The 20,855-nt window shown below is 38.9% G+C and overlaps 1 protein-coding gene across 1 annotated transcript; it reads left to right on the top strand.

The window, feature by feature from the left end:
• Nucleotides 1-558: 558 nt before the first annotated feature.
• Nucleotides 559-17,699, top strand: LOC115359155 (immunoglobulin-like and fibronectin type III domain-containing protein 1). Its single transcript, XM_030051501.1, has 22 exons — nucleotides 559-619; nucleotides 2,615-2,737; nucleotides 3,600-3,739; nucleotides 4,352-4,451; nucleotides 4,775-4,859; nucleotides 4,968-5,160; nucleotides 5,328-5,441; nucleotides 5,672-5,840; nucleotides 6,049-6,321; nucleotides 6,526-6,747; nucleotides 8,623-8,673; nucleotides 10,732-10,847; nucleotides 11,131-11,272; nucleotides 11,363-11,656; nucleotides 11,840-12,142; nucleotides 12,505-12,684; nucleotides 12,785-12,913; nucleotides 13,033-13,112; nucleotides 14,211-14,403; nucleotides 16,737-17,033; nucleotides 17,199-17,525; nucleotides 17,621-17,699. Exons 1-22 carry the CDS (start codon nucleotides 559-561, stop codon nucleotides 17,623-17,625), a joined length of 3,597 nt encoding a protein of 1,198 aa, XP_029907361.1. The 3' UTR covers nucleotides 17,626-17,699.
• The last annotated feature ends 3,156 nt before the right edge of the window (nucleotides 17,700-20,855 follow it).

The raw sequence follows: 20,855 nt of genomic DNA, 5'->3' as shown, positions 1-20,855 counted from the left end.
AAGGCAGTATACTTGCATCCAAAAAAAATGATTGACAAAAACGTAACTAATGAAAGGTTCAGCCTGGGAAAAAGTACACAATAAGGCTACCATTAAATGCTATATTGCATTGCTAAGTGGATTTTATTCAGTGTATAGCAGGCAGCATATGGCCATGTTTCATGTCCTTACTGTATGTGACTGGACATACAGTGTAGATAAATCATGGCCATTGACAGGTGGCAAATAAAGAGTTCTATTTTAAAAACCATATATATACATTTTGGGAATTATAGATATGTATGTATATACTCCCTGTTTTTCATTTTTACTGTTTTCATATTTTCAACCAATGCATGTCTTACGTTGCACTGTTTTTTGATTTCAAAATGAGTCTGACCCATCAATTAATGCTTGGAATAAACATGAACCCTAAATCATTTGTTTTGTTACAATTATTGAAAACCAAGTAGATGAATAGATACTGAGGAGGAAATATAATCAGCTTTATTGTTTGCTCATTTGCTACAGCTGATGAAATAGTGCGGAGTCCATCTAGGAACCAAAGCCCGACCCAAGATGTTCAAACCCAAGATGTTTAAAAGGTCAAAAGACGCAGAGGGGACGGCCACTGGCCAAGGTAGGCAATGAAATGTGATCTCATCACCTTCAAGTTCTTCAGGTGCCAGTAAAGGGTAACCTCAAACTGGAAGCAGCATCATCCTCCTACATCAAGCTGGTGTAGGATGTTGATGAAACATCAGTTTCTAATTAGTTTATTCTTATTCTTAGCGCAACATTTTCTGAGTGCAGGATCAAGCTTCTTTTGCTTTGGAGACAAACCAGATCAAATTGACAGGATCACTGCAGGCTAAAAAGACTTGTAGGTACAGCCTAGCCTTAAGACTGACTGGACCTTCACTGACTTCCCTTCTTGTGTAACCTTGTCTCCTCATGACTGTGAGGCACTTTGCAAACTTGGTTCAGCAAGGTGCTGTACAAATAAGTTAGTATTATTGCCTTGTAGTTCCTCCCTTAACAGTCAAGTTAACTTATAAAAGAAGTATATTACATGCAGTCCCGCCAACGCAATCTGTCCCCAGAATAAAGGCTTATCATAATGAAAATTTAAGACCAACACTAAAGCATTAGCTCTTCAGCCCATTTAGAAAGCATAAACCTCAGTCAATATTTCATCTCCTTGACAAACTCTGACAAAGGAGAAAGGATGACACAGCTGAGGAAGACTCTGTGGGTAAACACAATTGATGGAATGAGGCTGACCGGAGGGAGATTTATTTCGGAATAAATGTGAAGAAAATAATGTATACTGCCAAAAATGTACGCCTTATGTGTATTTTTTTTTTTTTATGTCTGTTTAATGCTTTGAATGGTTTATTACAAGCTATTATCAAGACTAAAGCATACTCACAAAGAATTCATAGCCTGTGCTTTATTATTCATCTGTGGTTGTTTTGTATTTTGCTGTATTTCTGGTACTCTGTGTTATTTTTTTTCAGGATTTACAAATCAGAATCAGTTTGTTCAGTGGGTACAATTTGAAACCTTCTTTATTTAATGTATGTACAGCTCATTTACCTATAGACACAGCTGCAGAAAATACATACGGTATGACTATGAACAGTATGAACAGAAGAGACAACAGATAGCAAACCAAATGTAACACTTGAACAGGAAAGTCTGGACTCACAAATTGAAAGTCTGATGCTCTATTGACTAAGCTGCCAAGGGTCTAAATGGACTGACTTTAATTTGCTAATGTGCACCTGAAAATAAGCAGGCCTTTGTACAGACTTTTTCAATAGAAGTAATGGTCAGCTGGCGTTGTTTCTTATATGCTGTTGTCAAATTGTCCACATATCTTTTACATGAGATACATGAAAAACATATTGTTACAAAGATAGCATTCAAATATGAAATTAATTACAATATATTTAGAATGTGCTGATCTCAGTGTGTGTGTGTATGACCCTCTGTTGTAGTGTTTTGTTTTGTTTTGTTTTTGTCTCTCATCGATTTCTCCTGAGAGTCCAACCTGCAGTATAATGCAATCCTTATTCCATGCTGACATTTGCTGTATATGCTCCTCAACATGTGCCTTATCAGATCCTGCTGCAGAGAGTTTCGATGGTAAAGAAGGTAGGCTTAGGAAATGACAATGACGCTCCTCATCAATTTTGCTCCCGCTCACCATGGCATGAACTGATATGCAATGGATTTTTGTACACAAGGGCGTACGGTTTTTCGTGCGTGGATATGTAGGTGTATCGCTACATATCTGTCTACAGTATGAAGTTCAGGCATGGATTCACAAGGGAAAAGGTAACAAAGATAAATGATATGCAAGAGAAGTACAAATGTGTCTGGAGCCATCTACTATAGAGCCACCTATAGTGTTCTGAATAAAATGATACCACGAATAACATTAAACATTCTAATACGTCGTGTATTAGAATGGGTTTCAGCATGGTTTATGTGGGTGATGGTTTCATTACAAAACAATACTCTTAAAGTCTGGATATGATCAATGCCACATTCATTATCATTTTTTTTCTTCCTTTCACTTTTCCAAGAGTCAAATTGTTGCTAACATTTCATTTTCTAACGCCGACAGTGGGGATTAAGAAGAAATCTAAGGTCCCTGGGGTTATGATTACACAGTATATTGAGACGCTGCCAGAGGGAAAGAGCCACCCAGACTTCACCCGCAAGCCTATTGCTCTGACCATCCAAGAGGGTAGGCCTGATGACAAAGGATAATTCTGAATATGAATCTCACAAAACATCCTATGATGGCATTCTCACAAGTTTGTATAATAGATTAGAGCCAGAGCGACTGTGAGCTGCAATTCAGATAGGGCCAGGTCAGAGGGGGCAGAGCTCTGTCATCCAAGATTGTGGCTTCAGAAAGGTTTAAAGAGGCCCACTGACTTCTGAGGGAAACCAGAAACAATTCATGACCAACGCTGTTCATGTTTTCAATAAGGTCCCTTCTCTACTGCTGCACACACAGTGGTGTGATAGTGATTAAAATGTATTACACTACCACCGTAAAACTTCAATTAAATTAAAAGCTGATTTTTGGCCAGTTCTGCTACAGGTTTTGATAAGTAAATGTGGGTTCTAGCTACTGTAGGCCTAATTGTTGTATGAAGGTTATGAAGGCTCAGACAGGTGGGGTCACACCATGGTTATGTGCCTGGGTCTGATGTGCATAAAATGAATCAGATAACAACATCATCAACAACAAAAAAAAGTTGATAGATTTGGGAGGCTCTGAGAGACATCCTTCTATATCCTTAATTTTCCAGTATCTTTTATGTTTTCTAGTTTTTGCTGGGCAAGAATTTTGTGCAAATTTAAATAAAGGCACATCCTGAATAGGAAATAGAAGCCCAGGCTAATAATCAAAGTTTTATGGTATATTATATGTTATTATAGAATGTACATGATAAATTAATGTAAATTATAGTAAATTACGCATTATGCATTCTATGGTAACACGGTACTACTATTTTAAATCAATCTGTATCATATGTTGACTGTGTCCCAAGGATTTATCACAAGTGAATTTACTATGTGTGTGTTCTTATCCACAGGTAAATTGGCATTTTTTAAAGCCATTGTCATTGGAGACCCAAAGCCAACTGTAACGTGGAGCAGAAATAATGGAGATGTCTCCGATACGTCAAGATACCAGTCCAAATATGATCCAAATTCCAATGAGCACACATTCGAGGCAAGCGATATGGGATATCAAATGTCAGCGTGACGCCATATGGCATGCTGATGTGAAGGAGGGATAAAAATAGCAGAGACACACAGAGACAGACAGATTGAAACACAATCAAATCAAATAATTTTTTCCTGTCAAAGCCATTTGACTGTATAAATGTCATTCAGTCTTCTGACTGTGCACGATCAGTTATTTGCTTTGCCAATTTCTTTGACATGCGTGACAAAAGATTTCAGTTCTCAAGCCAAAGATTTTAGCTTTGTGAAAAGGCTCTGGGCATGCCTACTCCCATTATCTCCTCAGTTCACCGTGTTTAAATGTGTGAGGAAATGTGGAATAAAACACATGCAGCAATACATGAATGAGACATCCACCAATCGAGCAAGAAGAAAAGTCTATAATTACTCTATTTTGCTCCAATTGATCTGTCGCTTGCAGGCTGTCTCAAACAGCTGTGTCTCTAATTTTCTTTTTTATAACTGTTGGCTACACACCATGAAACAGGCTTGACAAAGTAATGATGCAGCCAACATCACTGTATGTCTGGCCCACTATATTTGTATGTTAATAATTTTCTAACCACATGCTTGTTAATATTTTCTTTTTTTTCCCCAGATGCCAAATGTTTCACCAGACCAAGCAGACACCTATAAATGCTTTGCTACAAATGAATATGGAAGGGCTATGGTCACAGTTGTCCTGAATGTTATTGAAGGTAAAGATATGCTTGCTTGTCACACGTATAGAACATTATTAGAACTGCTGTGAATAACTGAGCTTTCCTAGGCCAACGAAACCTTAGTGAAACAGCACAGAAACTCTTCATCTGAAACAGCAGGCAGGCTCCAGCATACACTCAAAACTCACTATCTGTGTCAAATTGAGTGCTCTTGTATTAGATTTTGAAAGCGTCCTACTCCATACTCTTGAGTGTATTATGCTCACTCAACACTTCTTGCAAAGCAGTCCCTCTTCAGTGTTGTTTAATTATATGATTATATGATCTATTCATGCAAGTGTCCTCTTCTGTGCTTGCAGTTGGTTACAAAAAGAACAAAGCCCAGCAACAACAACCAGTGGAAGCTTTTGATGGCAATTTTAAGACTCTGCTTACAAGAAAAAGGTGCATACACCCATGCTCTTGTGTGTTCGTCACATTCATGTTTGTTTAAATAGTCTTCTCCTAATTCACAGGGATATTTGACTAATAACACCTTATTCTAATTTCTAGTAAGGTGCGTCCTAAAGCTGAGCAACCTGAGAAGAAAGAGGGTGAGATTGACCCTAAATTTTGGGAGCTATTACTTAGTGCTGACAAAAAAGACTATGAGAGCATCTGTTCTGAGTTTGGCGTGACTGACTTTCGCTGGATGCTTAAGAAATTAAATGAGATGAAGAAAGAACGGGAAGAAGAACAAGCAGAGGTTTGTTATTTGTGACATTTGCATGGAATTAAAATGGCTTGATATCCTTTTTAAAAGATAGCAGCTCATAGACCTGATGTTGACTGTTGACATTAACTTCAATTCATTCCAAATACTACATGTTTCAATGTATATTTCCTACACTTAATTTCTCTTTTTTATTTCAGTTTGTTAAAAACCTGTCTAACCTGAAACCTATTCAAGTCAGTGCAGATGGCACTGCATCCTTTGAGATTGACATGGATCTCATTGACCCGAGCAGCAGGATATTTCTCTACAAGGTTAGTCAGAGAGAAAAAATATATTGTTCTAAGACACCCCATCATTTAGCAATGGCTTTGGCAGCACATCTGCTGTTTCCCGGTAATTCTTTGAAAAATGTCTCTATAATGTTCTTATATCATCCTGTTCATTTTTATCTTAATTTAATCGCATTTCTCTCGGTCTCTGACATTATCTCACGGCTGTGTTTTTGGAGCAAAAGAAATTACACATTATATTTTTCCTGCAGGATGGTGAAATGGTTCCATACACCAAAGAGTTGGGTGAAAAGATGAAGCACAGCCTTAAACAAGTGGGGAGAAAGTATATTTTTAGTATAAGAGACCTTTTACCAGATGATGCTGGACTGTACCAGTTGGATGTTGAAGATGTGAATATGTTTACCACTGAATTCAAAAGTAAGTTCTGCACTGAGACACACAGCAAATTAATATCCTACTTTAGAGTGAGGGCATGTGTTGTAACTTTGATAGTGTTTGTTTTGCAAGTTTCCCAATATAGCACAAGCCCAATTAAAAAAAATCATCCCATGTGTTTCCATCAATTAGCTTCAACAAACCAAACTTTTGACTCTAAATAGCATTCCTCATTATTCATTCCTTCCAGTTCCCACAGTGGATTTCTTGGTGAAAATTCAAGAAGTGAAGGCAATGGAGAGAGAAGATGCTGTGTTTGAGTGTGTCCTGTCAAACCCCTTCTCCAAGATCTTGTGGTTTGGAAAGAATTTACCACTGGAACAAAGCGATAAATATGATATCGAAGTTTCAGAAGACAAGCTCATTCACAGACTGGTGGTCAAAGACTGCATGGTAGTAGACAAAGGAATTTATTCTGCCTGTGCAGGAATAAAATCCTGCAATGCATGGCTTATTGTTGAAGGTAAGATATTATACAACAGCCTAAGTGAAAAATGTTATTGAAAATGTTCAATAATGGACACAGCTAATGGTTTATAATGGAATGATAATGGAACATTAATGGTTAGTGATGAGATGATAATTACTCATACCATTTTTACTTTCAATGCTCTAATGTGGCCCTTTAACTATGCACCAACCTTTGCACCACCTTTTGTCTACTCAGCTGACAAAGACACGCCGAAAGGCAAAAAGTCAGCAAGGAAGACAACGAGGGCAGGAGGATCTGGCGTGGATGTCCAGAAAATTGCACAAGAGCAACATGTTAAACTGGAGAAGGAGAAAGAAGAACGGATAGAGCAGGTTAAAGCTGCTAAAGAAGCCGCCGCAGCTGCACCTCCACCTCAGGAACCCGCGCCTAAACCCAAGAAAGAAGAAGCTAAACCAAGTAAGACACCAAACATGAGGCTTGTGAAGAGGGCTGTTGTAGTAGGAAACTAGGAAGTAGGAATCCATATCGGCATGGGCCTGTCATTTCCTGGCGATATCCAGTGATTTGTAATAATTACAATGATAATTGTTGAGATTGTCAGTGATTTTAATCCTGGCGGTAGTAAAGTATCCTGGGCGCCCACAAGTTCAGTGAATTTCATTATGCAAATGTGTTTAACAAAATGTAGGACAAAGTAATACATTACACAAGGTCCCTACGCAGAGTAATGCTAGACTTGTGCAAATAGGGGATCAGCCTTACCTACACCTTTTCAATAAAAGTATTTTTCAGATGTAGTTGACAGCAACAACTGTTTAACACCAATATAGCAGGTAAACATTTCCATTACAATTTTCATTTTAACTGTAGTTATCAAAATATGATATATGCATATTAGAGTGAAACTACATACATATTTCCATCATGAATGTTGTTTGTTGTCTTACTGTCTTATAAGTGTTGCCTACATTCTCTTTTCATGTCCTTCACCTTTCAAGTACATACTCTTGATGATACTGTATGTATTTTGTTTTTAAATTTATTTACTGTGTTCAGCAATTTGCATAAAATGTTATATACTTGGTATGATAACTTCTTTATGTCAGTCATTAACTGGTCTTGATGGTTAATAGGGCCAGTAAAAGCTGAGCCAGCAGTGAGAGTAAAGGTTTCGGATCCACAGGTTGTGGATGTGGTTAGTGGTGGTAAGAAACTTCGCCGGTTGAGTTAACCTTTGCATGGATACAAACTTTAATATGGTAGCCATTTGAAATAAAATGGCTTCACAAGACAGTGTGTTTACCGATAAATGAGACAACATACTGTGCATTTTTAGACCTTATGCAAAAATATTTAAATATTTTTGCTCATAGACTGCTTACTTCTTAGAACTGAAAAGCGACTACACCTCAGCATGGTCACTGAGACAATTTGCTGACATGGTTTTATCAAAATATTTGGATATTTAAATCACTGTTGATGTCCAGTTACCGTGACATGTTGCAATTATTTCATGTTCTGCTGTGTAGTCCATTCATTGTCACTGCTTGCCTAACATGTTATATTTGATGCTGCTTACCAGTATTTATCCCATCTAGTATGGCAAGACATTCCACTTGACAAACTAAATCATGTTCTGTATTGCTCCAGCACAAGTATAGATGTTTGTCTTGTGTTTTTGTATCTTGCTGTGTTATGCTGCAACATGTATAAATTTAGAGATTGATTAACACTGCCAAATTAACAGCATGGCTTTAATTCATCTGTCCAAAGCAGGAAGTTCATCAAGCTACATGTCAACTGTCCTAAAACTCACTGTCTAAAACCAAAGCAATAACTGTCACTGGTTTCCAGCTGCAACCGACAAACACAGTGTAAGACTGGCTTTAGATAATATTCATACAAAAATCTAATGGCACATGAGCCTCAGATATACAGTAGGATCTCAATTATCTGACCCCAACTATCAGGAAAGACCAGTCATACAGCAGCATACAGATCTAATTCCATTGTTGCTACAGTATTGTTCTATAGTAAATCATCTATTATCCACTGGTCAGTTTATGCTTGCATGAGTGTATTTGTGAACAACTATGATTTTACTGCCAGACCTAAATATTTGTTATGTGATTCAAAGGCTATTTGTACCAAATAAGTGCTTGAAAACACTTTTGGTTTTTATGCACATTTCAACTTCAGTTATCCAAAAACCCCTTCATTTCTGAGTTCGGATAATTAAGGTCCTACTGTATATACACACAAAATTGAGGGAGAAACCCACTGGATGAAGTAAAAATGACTCATTGTTGTTATTGCTGTTGGACCACTCAGGTGAGGAAGCCAGTGGTGACGTAAAGGTTGATCAACCAGTTGAAGAAGCAGGTACAATAAGTACAAAAAGAAGAACAACAGTAACACAAATAATATCTCATCCAAGTTTTTAAATAACACAAACCACTTATTTTTGTAGTATTGAATTTCAATGTCTAATCAAATGACCTTATTCATAACATGACTTAATCCTGTTATTTACCACAGTTCCCTTAGTCCAATGCCAATCCCTAAGTAAGGTGTGAAATAACAAAGTAGGAGGTCCTTGGTGAAGAGCATGTGTAAGTCAGTTCTTATCTGTGCCACTAAACTGAAGAGCCCCACTCTGAAATGATACTTGCTTGGAAAGTTTCATATCTGCATTTCTGCAAATCTACATGTTCACGGCTTGTTGTTGTGCTTGCTTTTGATGTCATGAACTTTGACCTTTATGTACTGTACTACCTGTCGGAATATGCACCACATTTATTAAAAACCCCAAAACAGGTTGTTGTAGTAGTTTTAACTACTTTAAAACTGTACATTTAACTCCTAATCTTCCTGAGGTTGGACACAGTTCTAGAATTCCTAAGATGAGCAGAGCATAACAATCTTCTATGTGGATTTCAACTAAAGGCTGGCACACACTACAGGATTCTTCAAACCTTCACAGATTTAGAGACCACACACTTGGTGATAACAAAAGGCAAATCGCACAAGATCTCTCTCTTCAGCAGAGTATCAGGTTCCTCACGCTCAATATTCTAAATCTTGCGTAGGCCTAGTCAAACGTGACTTCAGTGTAGGCAAACATGGCGGACGAACAATAATAACAATAATAACAATAATAATAATAATGATAATAATAATGAAAATTACAAAACCCTAAATGCCACTGTGTGTGTCATCTAGCCAATGACAGGCAGAATAACCGGCAACCGTATATCATCTTTTTTAGTTTGTGCTGATTCTCCATTCATGTTGATAAATTACAAAAAACTGCAAAATCCGATCAGTTTGAAAATTGGCACATGGCTTTTTCTCCACAAGACGCACATTTTCCGTATACAATAATAATAATAACAATAATAATAATAATAATAATAATAACAACAACAACAACAACAAGCCACCAGTCGGCATCAGGCGAGGGTGTTTTTTAGGGCATTTTCAATGGAAAAAATATCGTCTTATATTCGGATGAATACGTAAATAAAGCTAAAAAAAAAAAAAAAAAAAGACCCGGGGCTTAAGCAACTCCGATTGCTGACAGAGAGCCTGCTCGGTTGAAGCCCGCATCAGTGAGCTCAGTTATAGCCTAGTAACAGTGCATTTTCCGCCCATCGGCCCAACGGGGAAATCCCTGGTTTCCCCGCACGCCAGTCCGCCCTTGCACTGTGCTTGCTCGGCCCCTCTCGGAGCACCCCACACACTACAGGATTTCTAGTCGCAAATATTAAACATGTTCATTATTTACGATCTCTCCTTCCGAGGCCTTCCGAGCAGATCGGACCGAACAAAATCACTCTTAACACACCCCACACCACAGGAAAATCAGACCCGATTACGTTTGCAAACATCAGACAATCGGGCCTTTGCTGGCTTTGATCGGAAGGGGGAGATCGGGACAAAAATCGGCCCGATTATCCTGTAGTGTGTACCAGGCATAAGACAGCAGTCACGCAAAAAACCCTTAATACGAAGAAAGACACTCCCTTGAAGTATTTAAAATGCCTGTTTCACTCTCTGATGAAAGCTATAATGCCGCAGTGCATTCAAATTTTAAATAGTTCATTTGAGCATGCAGTTCAAATAAAGGTAATACACTTTGGGAAACCATAAATATTTTCTTTGTTGGTAAACACTTATTTTCTCCCAACCAAAGAGTGTCTCTGCTTTTTATTCTGTTTAACGTGCACCCATGAGGCACACTTCCACCTCTTTCAGCACCACAAATCATCATTGCTACTAACCTACTCTATCTTAAGCATTGTAAACACTAGCAGAAAAATAATGTGTGATTAATTTATTTCATCTTGTATTCTTTCAATTCAAAAGTAGTCTTTGGCTGGCAGTTGCTCTGCATTAAAATGCAAAGTGGAGAGTAACTTTTTGTTTCATGTCACCTAGAGTCTGAAATTATCAGTGGACTCTCTGATATGTATGCTCTTCGTGGCAAGCCAGCTGAACTAATTGTGAAGATGAACACTGACTGCGACGGGACCTGGTTCAAAGATGGAGAGAAGGTAAGTTTCACAAGTCACTGCACTTACAGTTTAGATTTCAAGCATATTCTAAGAGTGTTTTTAGAGGACTCTTTTTAGAGGAAAGAGAAAAAAGTAGAAAAAGCTCCTGTATTACCTGACAAGCAACCAACTGTAAGAAATGCTAAGGTCAAAGTAACAATACTGTTCAATGTCCATCATAGAATGTAGTGAAGACTTTGTTTTTTACGTAATTAATTCTCTTTGTAATTTAAATGCAATGAAACCAAATCCTCTTTTTTAATGGATTAATGTGTCTCACTAGTTAACCTCCAGTGCTGGGATCAGCATAACCAAAGATGGAACTGCTCACAAGCTGACAATTCAAAGCAGTGCAGACAGTGACTCTGGACTGTATCGTTTCATGTCAGGGGACCTCAGTACACAAGCAAAGGTCACAGTTGGAGGTATAATTAAATTCCTATCACTATAAAATGCATTTCAAATGCCATGGCAGCCTCAGTGTAATGAACTGGACTATGTGCTTGTGTTAACAGGTGTACCGGAATTTGACCCCGATGATCTTCACAAGTTCTCAAAACCTGTGATAGTGAGGGTGGGTCAGAACGCCACTTTCAAGATGCCCTTCCCTCCTCAGGAATCTTTGGAGGTCAGCTGGTTTAAGGATGGCACTGAGATCAAGGACGGAGGTGGGGTTAAGATTGTAAAGGAGCCTAACCACAGTCGGCTGCTGCTCAGAGATTGCCTGCGGACGGACGCCGGAGAAATCAAGATCCAACTCAAAAACCCCTTTGGGTCTGTGGAGGCCACATCTCAACTTATTGTGCTGGGTATGAAAACACTGGGGGATATCCAGCTGGGGAAAGTGAGAAATACCGCACAATGAATCTGAGAGATGTTTAAATCTTATGTTGGACAAGTATCCATTCAGCCATCCCCACTATCCATTGAAAAGTAAACTTACTTATGTGTCCCTAGTACATTTAAACTTAAATATTGTGCCCTTCTTTCAGACCGGCCAGGTCCACCAGAGGGTCCAGTGGAGACTGTTGAAACTACCTCATCTGTAATTGAGATAAAATGGAACCCTCCTAAAGACGATGGTGGCTCAGCTGTCACCAACTATATTATAGAGCGGCAGCATGCTGGCCAAAGTCTGTGGACGAAGCTTGGGGATGTCTCGGCTGACAAAACTTCCTACAGAGACAGGAATGTGACTCATGGAAAGAAGTACAACTACCGAATCTTTGCAGAAAACCCTGAGGGTCTCAGTGATGCCCTGGAGACAACAGACAGCATTATGGCTGGCATAATGAGTGAGTCAGGAAAAAAAAAAAAGAGTCCAATTTTGCTGTCCTCAGTGGATCTCATTTAATTTCTTTCTGTCTATAATAAACGAAAATGGCAACAGATAGATTTAGTGATCACTTGTAATCATTTATCACCCAAACCATATAGCTAATGTAGAAGGCCCACTTTTTATCATTGACATAAAAACTGCGACACCTCTAGGAAGAACCATATGGAGAATCATGCAGTACTAATGAAAAATAGAGGCAGGGGGGTTTCTATAATAGCGGCACTGTGTAAGATGGATCAGGGAGAAGAAATCCATTTGCAGAAACTGAATTGCAGACTACTCCATATTATGTTCATTAAACTTCTTGTCATCCCCTAGTACTCTCTGGACCACCTGGAGCACCCAAAGTGGTAAGTGCCTCTAAGATCAGCATCGAGTTGACCTGGACCCCTCCAGAGGATGACAGAGGAGTGCCAATCATTGGGTACCAACTGGAGAAACGCAAAAAGGACACAAATCAATGGATTGCCCTGAACCAAGTGAATGAGCCAATTGAGGGTCTGTCAGAACAGAAGCATACTGTGTACAGTTCGATTGTAAGATAACAGGTTTTTCCTTTTCAAATATTTTCTTATCTTGCCATATACCTTATCTCCAGGTGAGCACTATATAGTGAAGGATGTCACAGAGGGAGCAGAGTATGAATTCAGAGTTTCAGCCATCAATGAGTCTGGAGCTGGAGATCCAAGCCCTCCCTCTCAGATGGTTTGTGCAAAGAATCCCAATAGTAAGTTGTAAACAACCTGCAAGTGTGCAACTTGACAATTTAACTTTAGTAATCCAGACAGTTATTTGTTCTTCCTATCTGTATTTCATTTTTTTTTTTTTTTTTTTTTTTTAATCCAGTGAGACCTTGTTTCAAAGACCCAGAGGACTTCATTGTTGTCAGAGCAGGAAATTCTGTGCGTGTCAAAGTAAACTATGAGGTATGGATAAAATTCTGACAAATGACCCCTTGAATCTTTGTCTAATTCAACTCCATAAAATATTAAAACCCTAACTCTTTTGCCCCTTTTCCACCAAAAAAAACTTGGTTCTAGTTCGGTGCTGGTGCTAGAGCCGGTGCTTAACTGGTTCCAACAAAGAACCGGTTTGCTTTTCCACCGGCCAAAAGCTAAGTGGAGCCAAGTCAGAGCCACATCATTACGTCAGCGGAAAACGTGATGACATGGGTGTGCGAGACGCTCGCTGGGAATCACAATAACCAACATGGATGACAAATGGACATAGCGATGCAAATACTGCTTGTGTCTTTACAAGCCTACATTGCAATCCAGAGGCGAAAAATGCAATTATTGCTGGCTACCCATCGTATTCGTGGCCGGAACAAATGACAACTATGTTTAGCTATACGTTTATAGCGTTTGCTGTTCCCGTTTGGGTCTGTAACCCTGCCCACCAATGACGTGGTGGGTCGCGTCATCGGTTCTTTCTCTGGCCCCTGTTTAGCCCCTGCTCGAAGTTGGTGCTTGCCTGGAACCGGTTTGGAACCAGTTTGACCCATGCTTGGGTCAAACTGGTTCCAAAGAACTGGTGCTAAGTCAGGCACTGGCTCTGAACCAGCCCTGGAACCGCTTTGGTGGAAAAGGGGTATTTGTGGACTAGAGCCTCCACAAAAAGTCAAATCAATAAAACTAGATTTTTTTATCTTCCTGAAATTAAATTATTTGCTCTTACTGTAAGATCACAGTGTATGGTAAATAAACAAGGATTTCAAAATCATCAAAGCTGTAAAATGATTGTTTATAGTCATTCTCTTCAAAAATTTATTATAAGCTCTTGTTCTATTATTCATATCATATTCAGGCTTTCATATGAGTTTTTGCAGGCTGAGATCTTGTAGTTCATAATAAAGCTTACATGCAGCTGGTCATGTAAATTTAGCATTTCCTGTTTTATTCTCCCATTCTAGCACTGTTACAGTATTATATTTCTTAGTGATGACTTAACTGCAGGATGGTGCTGATGCATCAAACTAGATGCTTCATACTATATCTCACTTTATCTGATATTGATATCCTCAGGCTGAGCCTCCACCGCAGATCACTTGGTTGAAGGATGACGAACCACTGTCACCATGGATAAATGTCATCAACACAGAGGGAATGTCTCAGCTCGTTATCCCCTCATCAAAACGTTCAGATTCAGCCATCTACACTATCAAGGCCAAAAACAGTGTGGGCGAGGCTTCATTTGACATTGAGGTTAGAGTCACAGGTGAGGACAAGAAACAGGTATTAACACAAGGGTTTGCCTAATACAGGTATTTGAAAGCCAGTACAGCAACTGTTATTTTTGTGCGGAACCCACTGATAATCATTATTTTGTGCCAAAATTCATCATCTTTATATCTGACATTTCTGCTGCTGACAATTTAAAAGGATATATTTCCAAGGATATTATTCTGTGGAAAATACTCTGAAGCAGCATTTAGACTGTAATGCCCAGCTAAAACTTATATAAACTGAAACCTATATAAATCACATTTATTAAGACTTCAGCTCTTTGAGGCGGAATGACTGATCACACCTACTCAATACAGATAAAGCTCTATGAGTTTCAACACAACAACCTGAAAGGTCATCGTCACAACAAAGATGTACTGAATTAGAAGCTGGTATTGTCACAAAGAAACAAGCAAGTGCGTTGTTGCCTGTTCAATAGGCATCTGCAGGAAGTTTACCCGAGCTACCCCACGGCTGAAGCAAGTTATGACAAAATCATGGAATTTATGACTGTTTATGACCAGTCTTTGATCATCTAATTTAATTACCAGGTAGACAACCAGGGATTTTGCCAGCTAATGGCACATTTAGGGCCTTGTTACACTCTGCCAAGCTGCCACTACACGTAAACTATACGTCATGAACTTATGTTATGAACTTCTTTTTAAAATACAAAAATGTGAATTTATTATTGGCTATCTTATCAGTATCAGCCATGAGAAGCAGGTACTTATTGGTTATCAGAAGTGGTTGAAAAAAATCCATATTGTGTATCCCTAGTTATGATCCATGAAACAATATGCAGGACAGATGATCTTCACTGATCAATGACAGGAAAATTAGTCAAGCTCATTTCTCAAAGGACTTCACACTTAGCCTGTATCCAGACCCACGGGTCACATGTTAATGTTAAAGGCCCCATGGCATGAAAAATGCAATTTTTGTTCTTTTTTCATGCTAGGGAAGGTCTCAAGGCCACATAAATACTGTCCCATGCATTAAACCTGTGATAAATGGAGAAATGCACACTGCCTGTTCTTTCAAACTCTCCCTTTAAGACGAGCGGACAGCACTTCCTCTTTTCTGTAACGTCACACATAAGGCTACGCCGCCCACTTGAATGAGCCAGCCCATCTCTGCTCCCAACGTAACAAGGTAACAAGTTAGCGACATGTCGAAGAAACTTTGCGCTATAGACGGATCCAAAGAGACTAATGTTTCTTTGCACAATCTTATAAGATGATAACATGATAATTCCCATTTACCGGTGAGTACCGGTGAGTACCGTTGAGCACTATTGAGCAGCATAAGTTTCAGTTACTTGCCTGTGATTAGCCCAACCATATGTCACTCAGAAAACAGTCAGCCAATCAGTGGAGAGATGCTGATTATCTCTTCTGATTGGCTAAACGAACCGTGCTGCCAGAGCTCCGGGAGAAAGGCAAGAGAGAGGAGCTGTGAAACTATATTTAGCAGACCACAGGTACTCAAAACCACAAATACATCTTGCAGGGATATCAACAGTTAAAATAAGACCCTGGAAAAGTGTACAGTATAGGGCCTTTAAAAAATCTTGAGCAATTCAAAGAGTCTTTTGTTGCCCAATTCAACTGTGATTTCCCATTTGAAGAACTGATCGGGTCAATCAGCACTGTTGTAGGGACAATAATGAAACTGTGTCAGAGCCAGAGAACTCATATCATATTATGTAACACTGAATAATAAAGTTATAGACACTGCTACTGATGTTTTTCCAAATAAATTAAATCTAAAACCACTCAAAGCAGAGTAACATTGTACACTGAAGGCATTTCTGAGAGAGAAAGAGGTTTTTTTTTTGCATTCTGCTGATGAGATGTGGCAATTTAATTTAATTTATCAACTAGCCCGGATGGAAAGGACCCGCAGTAATCAAAATTAGCCCGACTTCAAAATGTTTTTCATTGGCTTTTTGGCAATAAAGTGCTTGGTTAATAGCAGTACACCGGTAAACTGGCTAACAAACCTTCTGTATCGACTGAAATCTATGCCACAGCGAGTGGACACATCAGTCGCATATAAGTGATAGTTCAGATGGACTCAAATCCTTCAGAGGCCTACAGCCACTTGGCTAATCCGGGGGCAATTTCAGATGGATAAATGGAATGGAAATGGAGTGGTCTGAATATCAGGCCACTTCACAACATCTACAATGTGAATCAACACATAAAAATGAAGTCATTACAGAGGCAAACAGTAGGGTCAAGGTATAGCAGGAGAAAGATTTTGTGTGTGATCATGCTTTTTCTTTGCTAACTCTAATCTCTGCATTTTGGTTGCTTGTAGATGAACCCAAGAGCCCCGGGCCAGTGGAGCTGGAGCAAACGGTTTATGGCAAAGTCGATATATCATGGGCCCCTTCTCCAGACGAAGAGCTCGATGACCGCCTGTACTACGTGGTGGCAGAGCACGACTCCAACACAAGAGTGTGGAAAACTATAGCAGACCGCCTCTTCAGCAACACATTCACAGCTATCAACATTCATGCCGGGAGAGAGTACCATTTCCGCGTCTATGCAAAGAATGATATGGGGCTCTCAGATCCGTCTCAGTCACCCACATGGGGTGTCAATAGCAACAAAGGTGAGCTATCATGAACGTCTAGGTTATGCTTGAAAAAACAGAGGAACAAAAGTGAATCTCAGACCATCCATTCTGGTTTAGCCTAATTTCAAGTTCAGTACAGTTCATCTTGCTCAAATTTCCTTCACTCTTCAGTTCTTTCCCTCTTTGATTCTTCCTATTTAGTTCAAATGTTCTCAAATGGGGGTTACTCAATCAATGTCAACTTTGAGAGGCCCCCATCCATCCTGGTCCCACTGAAAGTTCACGCTCCGCCTAAAGGTTATCAACTGTACATGACCTGTGCTGTCCGAGGATTCCCCACCCCCAGTGTGAGCTGGTACCTGGACGACATTTGCATCAACTCAGACAACAACTACTACATCACCAATGCATATGGTGTCTGCTCCCTATATATTCTCCGAGTCCGGCCCAAGGACTCTGGTGAATATAAAGTTGTTGCAGTCAACTCCCTTGGGAAGGCAGAGTGTTCCACTAAACTTCTGGTTAGAGGTAAGGATTTAATTAAAAGCTGGTATTTATTCAGTAGTATGTTTTGATTTCTTCTTGAAACAATTAATTTTCTCTCCCCTGTGATTTCTTCACAGATTGAATCGGCATGAAGAAAAGCTTAGGGCACAGTTTCTCCATCTCTCACTAGGTTTATTTAGGAAACAACAATATCTGAACATTTTGTTTCCTGCATAGGCAATATTCAAAGTGTGCAATAGCGATATGTAAAGTGCTGCTCAAACAATCAAACTGTCAGAGCCCTAAAATATTTTTATTTTGATTGGTTTAATAGGGTCTTTTAAACTGCATTGATTTAGCCAGCCTGCCATCTGAAGATGAACAGTACAGCTGAAGTGTTAAACCTTAGCCTATACAAAGACATTTGTTTAAAATGTCCTCAGAAAGATAGGACTTGTTCTTGTGACAACTGCAATAAATCAACAAATTGACATTTTGTGCAGTGTTCTTGTTTCTTTGCTTTGTATCCTTGTTTTATCATTATCATTCAGTCTCCATTAATGCTTTTGCAAATATTCTGACACATATGAATTCAGTAGCCAACTGCGAGGCAACAAAACCTGACATTTGAGATGGTAACATAATTACTTATGCGCACACCAACATTGTTTCAGGTTACAGCATGAATAGCCCTTGACTCACTGTTTCCAGCAATAAAGGGTTGTAATATTCAACCACATATCACATGCGCATCTCAGTACTACATACAACCCTGCGTGTGTCAAGTATACATTTTCATTGCATTTCCAAATATATCCACCTAAGCTCCCCAATAAATTGTCTACAAGGGGATTACAGGCTACAATACATCTACAGTTAAATGCCTATAAATAGTAGACGTTCCAATGTGAGTAAGGTTTGACATTTAAATGCTCATGGTATATCCAGAAGAGGAGCATTTCAATCATATACAATAGAGATAACACATTATTTTACAAAATCAAGGCAGATTTTCCAATATCACACATAATATGACACTTATAAAGAGTGGTATGGCTGCTCTGTGTGACCTTTTCACTCATCTGGACTACCAAAGATGAGAATTAGACACTAGATTATCTAATGACATGATGTTGCCTGAGAGGACAGAAATATTGCAACACTGTTTATACTAGAATATTATGTGTAGTTTTTTCTGCATTGGAGTCATGTGGTTCACTTACCCCATTTCCTCTCCGAGGTCAGGGGTGATGTTTGTGTTTGTCCTCCTCTTGTGTCCTTTAAGCTTTTGCTGCCGTTGTGTCACAACTTCACAGTCTTTTATGAGGCCACGGTGGCTCATTGGCGCTATTCAAACTGTCTGGGTATGTCATGCCCGTTTAACCTAGGTCACTGTGAACCCACTAAAACTCCTCAGTGAAATGGGCAGTAGGGAACACCACAACATGGGCAATCATCGTTTTATAATGCCAAGGGTGTAGGACCAGAGTGACTCTCTAAAGACCCCATCTGCTTTCTTGGGCGATGCAACCTGTCAGAATTTCCAATGAAATTGCAGAAATTATACTGATTGAACAGCCATACTTCACAAAGTGACCAAGTGTTATCAACAAGAGATACATTTACCATATAAAAAGGCCTCACATGATGTTTACAGGCCAATAAAACCAGTAGTGGAGTGATCATGTTACTGGAGACCATGTGAATCAGCCTGTCTAAAGTCTCTGGTTAGAGGTTTTGCTCCCTGCATGTGGGAAGTAACACGGCTATTGTAAATCCATAAATCAGCAGGACTTAACCACAATATCATATAATATCTATCACTGATGCTATTGGGATATTATGCTGGAATTTGTCATAGCTTTATGACAAATTTTGGAATGGGAATGTTGACAGTGATAAATAATATATTCACTATGAATAATGAAGAACCATTCACTGGACTCACCCAACAGCATCCAGTATCCAATAGCAGATTGGGTTGGAGGCCGTAATGCATCATCAATGCCAACTGCAAAGTGATAAGTTTCATAGGGATGGGGTGAGAGGAATCTCCACCCCTTACTATTGATGGTTTTGACCAACTAGATTTCATCCATGTAAGGGTTTCTATGTGTTCAAATGCTTTATCACCTAACAAAAAGGGGTGTCACCTTTGAAACATGGGATAGAGAGAGGAGTACAGCCCGGAAAACCACAAGCTGAACACAGAGGACGCAGAACTGGGAGGTCAGTGATATTCTCATCTAATGGTCTAATGATAACTCTGTTATTATTAATATTATTAACATATCATTATTATGATTATCTATTAACTCTATTATCATTAATGTATTATTATTATTAGTAGTAGTAGTAGTCACAGTAGCAGGAGTAGTGGTAGTAGTATTACTTTTTGTGTTAGTATTGTTACTTACTAAACAGCAAAGTGTCAATATTTTTCACAGATTTAATCAAAATGAACAAAAGAATACTATGGTTGGATTTTTAAAACTGAAGAGAGTATGTGTAAATATACTGTATCTCAAAAAAAGTTTTTGAAATATGGTCAGCTTGTAAAAAAATGTTATTTTCTTACAGATGTGATGAATATAATGATGTAGTTGTTTCGTAATGTTTCTACTGTACTAGCACAATGAGTCCGCTTGGTAAATGTGAAACATATGGGAAAATGTAGGATTATGAGCCTACCAGGGGCTGGCAGGTTTTTACTACAGCATAGCCTGGGCCACAACAATCACAGCATCCACCAGGTCATGAACTGTCACAGGCAGGCATAGGTACTGTCTCCAAAAAGTATCCCAGGCCACTGAAGTACTTTAGATTTTAGGTTTTTGGAAGTTTGTTTTTTGTTTTTACAATGACAAACTTCTAAGTACCTCATAAATTTATTAAAGGAAATAAATAAGTGAATAAATTGTAAAAATGAAAACTAACATCAGCACTGACTTGTGAATTAAAGTGTCCAAATATTTTGATTTGAAAACAGATGAACACACCCAATGGACTTTCTTAGATCACACAATAATAGTGAAATTAAAGATGATGACAGCATGCCTATATTTCTGTGGGGAATGTGACCTATCCAGCTGGCCCCTGATGACACACAGAACTGAGCAGGAGCCCGTGAAATAGAGCCCCATAAATCTTTTTATTATTGGTTTAGCATTACGGTGTACGTGATACATCAAATCAAAGCCTTAATATAACTTTTATACTGGGTTCTTGATGTTTAAGGTCAAGCATACTAACAAACTGAAGATGAAGAACCACACATTTTTCAGCTCTGCTCCCATGGTCCTTCAAGCCAAGCGTAAAGGAGGAACTTTCTCCTCGCTAAGGTCTTTAGTGTTCATAAAAGCTTTACTGTCC

Source organism: Myripristis murdjan, chromosome 5 (genome assembly GCF_902150065.1).
Source record: "Myripristis murdjan chromosome 5, fMyrMur1.1, whole genome shotgun sequence".
NCBI lineage: Eukaryota > Metazoa > Chordata > Actinopteri > Holocentriformes > Holocentridae > Myripristis > Myripristis murdjan.
This window is presented reverse-complemented; position numbering and strand designations above follow the sequence as displayed.